The sequence below is a fragment of the Thamnophis elegans genome, chromosome 2 (assembly GCF_009769535.1).
Source record: "Thamnophis elegans isolate rThaEle1 chromosome 2, rThaEle1.pri, whole genome shotgun sequence".
Taxonomy (NCBI): Eukaryota; Metazoa; Chordata; class Lepidosauria; order Squamata; family Colubridae; genus Thamnophis; species Thamnophis elegans.
This window is the reverse complement of record NC_045542.1, coordinates 63,744,793-63,756,895: the sequence shown is the minus strand read 5'-3', so window position 1 is coordinate 63,756,895 and position 12,103 is coordinate 63,744,793. Positions and strand designations below refer to the sequence as shown.

General features: G+C 38.6%; 1 protein-coding gene across 1 annotated transcript in view; it reads right to left on the bottom strand.

Moving 5' to 3' along the window:
• The window catches only part of SHISA6 (shisa family member 6), a 335,906-nt gene that overhangs the window by 303,187 nt on the left and 20,616 nt on the right, over positions 1-12,103 (bottom strand). The window contains exon 2 of the mRNA XM_032208530.1: positions 9,971-10,131. Coding sequence (XP_032064421.1) covers positions 9,971-10,131 — 161 coding nt within the window. The remainder of the gene's footprint in view (positions 1-9,970; positions 10,132-12,103) is intronic.

The following is a 12,103-nucleotide window of genomic DNA, read 5'->3' as shown; positions in this document are numbered from 1 at the left end:
CCGGTACCTCGGCTGGTATCGTGCAATTGGAGTCCAGCTCTGTCCAAATCCGACCGACTTTATCCATCAAATACTGAACAAATTCCTCAGCTCTACCCTGTAGAGGGTCATCCGCATCCCTCCCTTTCAAGAGGGGGCGGGTTATTCTAAACAAGGCGGCTGGGCGCGATTCGGTGGATGCAATAAGGGCGGCAAAATGCGAACATTTCGCCACCCGTATTGCCACGAGATAGGCTCTAATAAAGGCTCTCATCAGTGCTCGGTCTGACTCAGATTTACTGGCCCTCCAGCGGCGCTCTAGGGATCTCTTTTGGCGTTTCATCTCCCGGAGTTCCTCGGTGAACCAAGGAGCCCTCCTGGATCCGCCGCCTCGGAGAGGTCGCAAAGGCACAATCCGGTTTAGAGCCCCCGCCGCCGCTATATTCCAAGCAGCGACTAAGGACTCCACCGAATTGTGGACGATAGTGTCAGGTATTTCTCTAAGCGCCGTCTGAAACCCCATTGGGTCCATCAGGCGCCTGGGGCGGAACCACCTAATCGGTTCCTCCTCCCTACAGTGGGGGATTGGCCTCCGAAAGTCAAGCCTCAGCAGGAAGTGATCAGACCATGACAAGGGCAAGGTTTTAATGCCCTTCAACTCTAGATCACATCTCCACTTTGCTTAATTATCTTTCCATTATTACATTCAATCAATTAGCAACTCCATTTTATTGTCATATTTAGAAATAAAACCCTTATCTTAGTTTTATATTCTCTCACCTAAAAATTTCTGGTTGTCTGATTTTTTCCTAGTAAGTCTTTTGTCCCACTTCTCTGCTCCTGCCCTCTCCCTTCTCTTTGCTTCAGCACATCCACTCTCCCCAACTTTGCCCAGTTCACCACCAAAAGGATGTTTTTTATTTCTCCCCCTTCAATTTCCCTTATGCCACTAACAGCCTCAACCTCTTTTGTCTGCCTTTTGTTTTCCTCCATTTCTACTTCTTCATTATCTTGTCACCCTTGCTTCCCTTCTTTGAATTCTTCTTTAGATATCTGCTTCTCTGAGTTCAGAATTCTATTTAGGCTTGATTTTAATGATTTATCCATATTTTTATAATTTCACGTAGTTCTTCAAATTCCCAGCTTTCCTTGGTGTCTAGTTCCAAAGTTAGAATTAGCTATACAGTTATTTCAAAGTTCTGGTCCACCTTAAGTTTGTCCACTTCCACTGCTCTAGGGGACAACGATGGGAGCCATCTTGGTCTTTTGTTCTTCCTTAATATCCAGTTCCAAGATTGCAGTTAGTTATACAAAGTCTTATTTTGAGGCTCTGATCCACCTTAAGTTTTAGCTACTGTGGGACTGGAAGTGAAGCCGGGGCCATCTTAATCTTTTGCAGTAAAATAAAAAGGCGAAGGAGGGAAGAGGCGAAGTTCTTATCTCTGTAATAATTCTTCCCCTTGTCACCTTCCATCTCCGAACAGCCACAGCTGCTTAAAACATATCAATTAGAACAAACTTATAAAGAGCTAGATTCAGGTACATGTCTCTTTTGCCTCCTGCTCTTGCAACTTGTGATTTATGGTAGTTGGTTAGTTAAAACTTCCCACATAGTCAAGGTTAGGTTATACATTATCAGAGAAAAAGAGATCAAAATATTTGGTTTCTATTTGATATCCAAGACCAAATTAGAGTTTATATTGAGTGGGTTCAGAAGAAGACGTGCTTTTTTCTGGATTATTTTAGCTGGAAGGAATTCAAACAAAGTAAAAATTTTGGCTTCTGTTTAAGATCCAAGACCAAATTTAACATTTATAATTACGTGGGTTTGTAACTGCTCTGCTTTCTGTTCTTCTGTTCAAAAGCGCAGACAAAGAACTTCGGGGGGGGGGGGACTGATGATATAACCCTCCACCTTCCTTTCTTCCTTTTCTTTTAGGAAAAAAAAGTCCCAATCTGACCATCAGTATTATTTATGTTCTCAAAATTTCTCTGCCTTTTCCAGGTTTAATTTATAGTTGTGCATTAAATTTTCTTACCAGGCCTTTTATCTCTCCCAGTCTCTGCCTGTTCCAAACTTATTTTGACAAAAAGGCTAGCATCTTGTCAGCCATGAAGGCTGCCACCCTGACTCTGATTCATAGGCAAATCTCTAACCCATGAGAGATCTCTTGCTTCTCTCAGAGTCTGATGAGACACTGCCCTTCTTCGCCCCCACCTCCAGTAGGGGTTCTCATTCAAAAGAATCTTTGAAGATGATTTGTCAGACAGGGTTCATGTGAGACTCTTAGGAGCCCACATCTCCCACGTCTGTCCAACTGGAGAACTTCCTGTCAAATCACCAGAAATAATATTTTTAAAATAAAAATACCAACCTTTGCTTAGAAACTTTCCATCTTTTGTGGACAATTTCACCATCTCATGAAATCCAAGCACTTAGAATGCAAATATCTGCCAGAGTAGAAGTATGCATACTTGCAGATAGAAGTGGGATATCCAGAGGTGGGTTTCACATAATTTTACCACCAAAACTGTGAGCGTGTGCCCGTGCTCTCTTTGTGAGTCCGTACGCCTTCTGTGCATGCACTTTGCTTGCATGCAGGGCTTGCATGCATGTGCATGGCTTATAAAAAGTAGCTAAATAGGATGGCATAGAGCCGGGGCAGGTGCATGGGCCCACCTGCAGGTCGCTACTACTGGTTCGCCTGAATCAGTCCGAACCGCTGAATGCCACCACTGTGGATGTCACTGTGGAGTTTATCCACATATACCAAATAGTTCAGATCAAAATTCCAAACTATCTAACCAATGTTTCAGAATTTGGATAAACTGTATCAGTATTTCAACTGACACCAATTGTTGATAAATAAATAAAAATCAAACCTGAGAAGGAATGGTTGGCTAGGTAGAATAAACTTACTTTAAAAGTGATTAAATTTTCAGAAAATAGATTTTCTATTCTATCTCCAGGGTGAATGCATTTTCCCCTACTTATTAATTTGATTTACTGAATTGATAAGCCTGCATAGCTCAAACAATATGATTCTAGGTAGCATACTACTACTACTACTACTACTACTACTACTACTACTACTACTACTACAAGAACAACAACAACAAAACAAAGAATAAACTGAAAAAGAACCACATAATATTAAAGCATATATTAACATATAAATACAAATACGAAATGCAAAATATAAATTGGTAACCAAGCACTATAATAAAAACAACCAAAAGGAGAATCCATTTAACTGGCCTTAAATGCATGAGGAGAAAGGGAGGTCTTAATTCAATTCTGAGAAAGCCCATTGTGTTGGTCTCCTACCCATACACTGTATGGTCCCCAACAAATTTTACATGTGGACTCTTCAGCAATATCTGAATAGCCATCTATTCCACCTCTGGTGCCAAAAAGGGCCCAGTGCTCTAATATTCTCAATCTGTATGAACATTCTGTTAAATTGAAAATTTAAGAAATCGGCTAGTACAGGTAGTCCTCAACTTACAATGTTTAGGAACAGTAGTCCTGTTTGTTTAGTGACTATTTGAAGTTATAGCAGCACTGAAAAAAGGTATCTTATGACCTTTTTCACAGTTATGATCTTTGCAGCATCCCCATGGTCAGGGGATCAAAATTCAGATGTTTGGCAACTGACTCACATTTATGACGGTTGCTGCATCCCGGGGTCCTGTGATCTCCTTTTGCGACATTCTGATAAGCAAAATGGGGTTAGCCAGATTCACTTAACAACCATGTTATTAATGTAATAACTGCAGTGTTTTGCTTAACAACTTCAGCAAGAAAGGTCGTAAAAGGGGCAAATTCACTTAACAACTCTCTTCACTTAGCATCAGAAATTTGGGGCTCACTTGTGATCATAAATTGAGGACTACTGTAGATATTGAGAATTTCCCTTAGTTCTGGGCATTATACTAGCTGACTGTTTCCCAATCTTAGCATATGTGAACTTCATCTCCCAGAATTCCCCAGTCAGCATGCAGTACTAGCTAGTTATCCCAAATTAAGGATCACCTGCATCAAAAATGCTCAGCTGGAAACGAATAATGTATAATACTGAACGATGCTGAAACAAACGTTGAAATAATGTAGAAATATTGAACATAGTTGAATGTTGAACAATGCAGAAAAGGTAGCATTAATTCTAAATTATATTGTCCTGAACTACCCACCATCAGTCAGAAATCACCAAAATCAAACTTCAACTTGTAAACAGAACACACAGAACTTTAATGCAGAATTTCAATCATTATATGGTTCTGCAGTGGTGTCAAAATACTACTCTTTTGACTAATTGGAGATGTTTCTTGTGTCCCATTTTCTTTTTAATTCAAGAAAACAAATGGTGAATTCCCTAAATGGTTATGCAGATTGGATGAACCACTTCCTATAGATATAGATACAGCCTTAGCTGTACCTTTTATTAGCCACTAGCCGATGACCTGATGTTGCCCGGGGGGAAAATGTCCAGACCAAACGTAATTTCTAATGTTGGATTTTTCCCCCTTACCAGAGGGAGCCCCTTTGTGGAGTACTGTGAAGCTGTTACCATGCCAACTCCACTGTGCTGTACAGTAGAAGTCATTTTATGGCAGTATAGTAGAAGCCATTTAAAGGCACAACAGCTGTGTCTTAACAGAACACCCCCCCCCAAAAAAGGTGTTATGGGTGTCTTACCCCCCACAGTATTTTTCTCCAGAGAGTAAGTCATCTGTGTACCAAGTTTGGTTGAAATTGCTAGAGGCGTTCCAGAGTTATGCTGAAACAAGTAACAGATATTGATATGGCCACAAGTTATCACTGATTCTCATACAAAACAAAAAAGGATTGTCTATTTTTCATAGATCCTAATTTCCAATAATCACAATCTATTTTTCTTTCTTTCCCTCCTTCTCTCCCATCTGAAGGAAATAATTCTAGAAAAAATGATTAGAATACTTATCAACAAATCTATAGTTTTTGCACTGGGAAGCAAAATTCAAGTTACTCACAGAATCTCTTTTTTCTTTTTCATTTGGCAGCTGGGGTCATTAAACAGACTAACATATCATTCCAAGCAACCACATCTCCCTCTAGAAACAAATGAAGAAACTAACTTAAAACATAGTGTCGGTTGATAGTAGAAGACAACTGTTAGAATTGCTAGGATATTTTATCAGTTAATAGTTAATACTCAGGTTTCTAGGTACGACACTTGATCTTAGCCAAAAGGTCGAGAAGGTTTCTAGAAAATTTGGACTTTCCTTCTGTAAGGAAAGCAGCTTGTTAGTATTTAAAATCCTCAAATAATCAGCAATTTTCTCAGTCTTTTATGACATTGAACCAATGACCTCTTCCTATTAAAGGACACAGGGGAGCCAATTTGGTATAATGGTTAAGGCACTGGACTAGAAATTAGGACACTGTGAGTGCTAGTTCTGCCTTACACATGAAAGCCAGTTGGGTGATTTTGATCTAGTCATTCTCTCTCAGACCAATCCACCCAGTGGTGGGTTCCTAACCTGTTTATTACCAGTTTGCTCATGCTCATGCGCAATGCTTCTGCTCATGTGCAAAATCTTTTGTGCATACTCAGAAGCTTTTGCGTATACACAGAAGCATCTGGGTGGGTGGGCCGAGCCTCCCGCTGCCACTACTACCAGCTCCCCTGATCCGGGCCGAACCAGGAGCAACCCACCTCTAAACCCATCTCACAGAATTATTGTTGTGAGGAAAATAGGAGGAGGAAAGAGTATTAGGAATGTTCCTTGCCTTGAGTTACTTATAAAGTAATAAACCTGAGATAAAAATCCAATAAATACCCAATACTTCTACAATGCCACCATTATTTTTAGGAAGGGATTTGTGGCTACTCACACAGGATTCTATATCATTTATTTGCTGACATAGTTTATATAGTCAGTGATGAGGGATGTTTTCTATTTAAAAAAATCTTGGTAAGTTTGAAAGAATAAGGGAAAATCAGTATCAAAATAAAGTATGTCTTTCATTATGTTTTTTTTTGAACTGCCCGATAAACTAGAATGAGAAAAGTGTACCCATTCTGCCTGTACTGGCTATTGTCTCAGTTATTTTCCAAATGGGATGATTAACCATTCTTACTGAAAGAATTTAAGAATATTATAACAATAACACCAATAATAACATTATTGCCAATTACTCTTGTTATATTGTGCCATGGACTAATCACTCTCATCTTTACAGTGACCTCCCAAAACTCTAGACACATATAATACAGAGTTACTAATCTAAACTTTTTATCTTACATTCAGTGTTGATTTGGATACTATAAAATTATAGTTGTGATACTACTCACAACTATAATTTTATGAAGGATGAAAAATGACTTATTTCAAGCCTACAGCTCTGACTTCATTTTCATCCTAGTGCTGTGCTTTCTGGGCAACGTCCACCGAGTACCCAGCAATAATGTTTTCTTAATGTTCTGATTTTCAAGAGATTGTCTTGTTTTGACTCTGACGGCACATGATGTACAAACAACATGCATTTAAAATTCAGTAGTGTTCATTTTAAGAGACAACAGCTTGAACAGAAGGTGTATCACAGAAAGCTAGGAAGGTGCAGGGTTTAATAATTCTCTCATATAATGGCTTTGTACTGAAGTTCTTCCATACATAAGTGTACATTTTCTAAAAGAGTACCACACTTATGTTTCCAGGCACAAATAAATATTGTGAATCCCACAGAAGGTAAATCACAGTACAGTTAATGGAACTTGGGGGATACCTAAGCCTGATGAATGTCTCAATATTTTTTTCTTTTTGCAATCCCTTAATTTGGGTTGAGTCCATATGGCTGAATGAACCTGAGCATTTACTAGCCAGATGCCCTTCGTGATGCCTATATGGAGTTTATAGTAGATTTTTTTTCTTTGTGCCCCAAGAAAGAAATGTTTGCTACTACCTACAATTGAATTCTCAACCTTCTGAGTAAGAGATGAGCGTCTTCACCACTAGGCCACCATTGTGCTCCATAAATGTCTCAATATAAGAATGAAGCCAATTGCACAGTGCCTCCTATGGGTCAGTAGCCAGTATAACAACATACATTCCACTCTGCTATTTCTCAGCTGAAAATCTCCTTCAGCTGAAGTATTTTCCCTTCAAATGCATATACTTGAACATAGCACACATGCCAGACTGCAGACACAAAATGTGCCTCATCATGAGTGAACAATAGCTATTACAGAAGTACATAGATACCCCAGACACTTCCTTTGCTAGAGTCCCTATAAAAATATGGAAGAAATTCATAGAAACAGGTTTTGTGAGGAACTGCCTTAAAGCTCTAACAATCTCAAAGCTACATTGTAAAAAATGATGAATATGCAGTATATAGTTAGGATTGGTCCTATGATTTTTAATTTCTGTTTTTTTTATTGTACTAAATCTCATTTTGTTTCTCTCTCTGAACAAGTCCCTAATGTTGGGAAAATGAGAAGGAATGGGAAGAAGAAGATGATCAATAGTAAGCTGGATGGATTTAACTACAGTGGCCATTGGTGTGCTGTTGGAAAACCCAAAAGACTGGATTGGGGATACATGATTCTGGAAAAGTCTATCTTTATGGTCACCAGGAGTTGATAGCATTTAATCAATCAACAAATTACAAAATTGGATTTTGGCTTCTTAAATCTCTAGGGCTATGGTCATTGTTCTTCGGGGAATCTGTAATATTTGGGGTACACAATTCTTCATTTGTTTCTACACCTGCACTCTCTTTTATTCTCTCTGGAGTTCTGTGTTTTATTTTGTAATTTATTTTTCCCAAGTAATTTACATACTGCTATTGTACCATAATCTAGGCTGCTTTGTAATTATCTCTTTCCCATTGAATGGCTGAATTTTAACATTTACAAGTTTGACAAAAGTTCTTAACATACTTTTTAAGAAAAAATAAATAAAACTTGATTTTGTTTATTTCCTATGAGTTTGATTTATCTGCCAACCGAGGGAGGAAGGGATGAATCCTCTATCACCATGTCTCTATGCTTACATGGTCAGCACGGTGTGGAAGCACAGTGTGGCGACCCAGAGGGCTTCTAGGAGAAGAGGTTACAACTTCTAACATTTTATCTCATTGGCCTCAATATCTTATAATACTGGTGTCAAACTCGATCATGTCATGTGACACATCGTGACTTTTTTTGCCTTTGCAGAGCTGGATGAGCGTGGCCCACAAATGATGCATCTGGTCCATGGGACGCTAGTTTGACTCCCCTGTATAACATTTACATCTGTTACAATATATTATGTAAGCATCCTTTAGTTACATCTTTATTTTATCATAACTGTTAAATTTGAATAGATCCCATTTCAGCTCTTTTGTATAACAACTCTTATGGATGCCAGAGAAATTTATTGCAAGCTTAAGCTATCTACCAGAATCTGAACTATTAGTGTTTCAAGGAAGTGGGTGGGAGTTAAGAAAGGAATTCAAGGTGGGCTAGACTTAGATCTCTTGTGGGCACACAAAGACTAATGATACATTTGACCCCTCCCTCAGGCTCAGCCTGATCATCTCCTACATCTTATATATAATAAATACAAATTTCTTCAGATCCAAATGAAAAATCTCTGAAATATCATAGAAGTGGGTATCTTAAATTTGCAGTGCCTCCTACAAAACTTGTGGAAATCAACTGCTTTGACTTCTCAGATGATCACAGACAGAAAACTGCACCCAATGATATGTTATGCCCTATCACTTCTGACTGAACCAGAACATCTTATTCCATATAAAGCATGCTATTATAATTCCAAAGGCTCAAGGAATGGAGAATATGAAGTATGTCTTATTTCCCAGAAAAAGGAGATCAGGGGGCATGAGTGAAGGCTGTGCTTGAATGAAGATTTGGGTCATGTTTTTCAAACAGACACATGTTGCACAATTCATTTGCAATTCATAATATTTTCTACCTCCTAAACATGTGCAATTTACTTGTTGTTGCTTCTGCACCTTAATTTCTTTTAGCCTAATAATGATCTTATTACTGCAAGATCATAACTGAATGCCTACTGGCTTTATCAATTTCATGCAACAGCTAAACATGACTCAGTAAGTCATCATATCATCAATAGGACCACAGTGTACACCAGTGAGCCACTCCAGAGACTTATGATCCTCTGTCTGTAGCAAACTCAATCACAAAACCGTCTCTAAAAATGTATTGTTTTTATATTGGTCTTTCTGTTAGTGTTATTACAATAAATTATAAATGTATGCTTTTGATTTTATTTTACTCTTATGAATAATGTTGGGATTTCATAAAAGAGTAATGGCATATATAAGTATCAGTAGGAGCTTCATTTAGCAAAAGAATGTACTATTATTTAAATGCAACTACATCTTCAAATACAACTCAAAAAAAGTTCCTCAGTCCTCAGATCCAGTATATAATTTTATTTGTACACTATTCAGAGCTGTTTTGTGAGGGAGATAGGTGGTTTCAAAAATTGATAAACAAACAAACATACAAATAAATCACACACATATATACATATATACACACACACAAATAAATATAGCACTAATAATATTCTACCGCTCCCTTAAAACCAGTGGTGGGTTCTTACAGGTTCGGTCTGGTTCGGCAGAACCGTTAGCTCTGACTGCAAGCCGAGAGCGAGCCGATTCTCTGTTTCCGTGAAAGTGGGTCCTCCCACCCGCCCCAAGACCTTTATACTGACAATAGCTTTATACTGACCTTTATTTCTTCTTCCAAAGCCCAGCTGATCAGTGGTGGCAGATCGAATTGCCTCCCATCAGATGCTTTCTTTGCTCCTTTCCTTGTTTGTAATGCGGAAGTTCAATTTTTGCTAAACTATGCATGCAAAGCGTCCATGAAGTGAACTGGTTGTTCAGCCGGTAGGAACCCACCCCTGCTCAGAACCCATACATAAGTCACTTAGTGTCTTAATACAAGTGCTGAAGAAGTGCCGGTCTTACCTGGGTTGGTCTTAGAGGTGCGCACTGGCGTATAGTGGTTTTTCGAAGATGTTCGGATGGGTGTGTTGTCTTTGGGGGAGGTATCTATAGCCGAGATAGTCTCTCTTTCACAGTGTGCTATGGGGATTGGTCCCTGCTGCCGGAGGATATCGGCCAGAGCCCTAAAAGGAAGAAAGACCAATCATGCAAAGCTTTTATAAAGCAAGTGAGCAGCAAGTGAAAATGAGTAAACTCCCCTCTGACTTTTGATGAAAATAAAAAAGGGAGAATATTATAGTCACATTTCCTTTTGTCAGTATATGTGTACAAAATTAGATTTTGGCTGACCTTGAAGAAAGCAAATAGGGGTCATGACTGCTTAGTTTTTATTTGGACAGCGCTAGGAAATCCCAGAACTATAAGGTGGAGGGGGGGATTAAAAGAAGAAGAAAACAATCACCCAAAAGAAATTGTAGAAAACTATTTCTGAACTGCGGCAAGAGAATTAGATGGGTGTGTAAATACAGGCTCAAACATTTTCAGGATTGCTGACTGTAAATATGAAATAAAATATCATCTGCCACTTGGCAGAAAGACCATGACAAATCAAGACAAATAGTAGAATGCAGAGACATCACAATGACAGAAAATTATATGTTGCCAAGCCATGGTTTTCCCACTTGTAACATATGGCTATGATATGTAGACCCTCAGAAAGGCTGAACGAAGGAAAAATTGTGCTTTTAAATTGTGGCACTGGAGAAAATGGTTGACAATACCTTGAATTGCAAGAACAAATTATTCAGTGTCAGGTAAAGTAAAACTGCTTGCTAGGAGACTTAATGATGAACTGAACCTTAAATATTTTGGGCACATAATTCCCAACCCATGTTCAGAAATAGCCCGAATGACAGGTTATTGTTACAGAGCAACTCTACACTGACAACTTGTTATTCCTGATGCGTGAAAGGGAGCTAAAGTCTCCATTGCAGGTACTGTCTGTACTCATACAAACTCATCCCACCATATTTTAAGGAAGGGATTGGTGATTTTCATATCATCTACTGACGCTGGGAAGGAGGAGAAAATAAGCTAGTAGAGTCTAGCAAAAGGCACTCTTAAACTGTTCCACATAAAGCTCTAAGGACAGAACAAACTAAAATCCTCATTACTGAAGTGCTTTGGATTAGAGCCATCAGGGCAGCACAAATCATGGTAACATATTTTTCTACCAAGACAAGGTCTGAAGAAATATATGTTTGCATGGCTGTCAAGAAGACCTTCAAATCTCTTCTGCATACACTGCTTTACCTGATCAGGAAAACACCATTCATAGTTAGACTGAGTAGGCAAGTTCTTGTGAGTTAAGTGACACACCATCTTGCGGTATTATCTGGAAGATGTTTGAAGAGATGGACAGGTTCCTTGGGATTGTTAACTCAGCCACCTGTCCTTTAGATATGTAGACCAGTCTGATGAATTTTCTCAAGTTGGTTCCTTGGCATGGACTTAAGCTATACAGTACTTGTCTGATTGCTGTCTTGGTAATAGATTTTACCACTGTCCTTCAAGGACATTATCTCTTCTACAGAACCCTATGATGTTGGACAACCTTGCTCTTTTCTCATAGGTTGGGTTAAGGAATGTGTCCATGAGGATATTTTAGTCACATGATTATTGTATTAGTCTTTGATTTATTGCTTTGTTTTTGAATTGCATTAGATGTGTTCTTAATGTGATATATAAATGTTGTTGTTAGTTGAAGTTGTGTCTGACCCATTGCGACTCCGTGAATAATGTACCTCCAGGCCTTCCTGTCCTCTACCATCCCCTGGATATATATAGTCACTAAAATATTGATTTTTAATATAAAAATAAGTGAAGATTGTTTTTTTTTTAAATGCAATGCAACTTAAATCAAGAATAACATGGACATATGTCAAGTTTTCAGGGATAAGTAGAGGGTATATCTGCCCCATTCTCATTTTTGTGGACCATCTTAAGACTATGACACCGAAATTTTGTATGTTTATGTTTAAAGACAATAGCTTAGATCAGAAACCACCACTGGATGCTTAACAATTCTCTGTTGGCATACACACATCAGCACCATTCCCACCATTCCCGATTAAAAGAACAAAAATAATTTTAAAA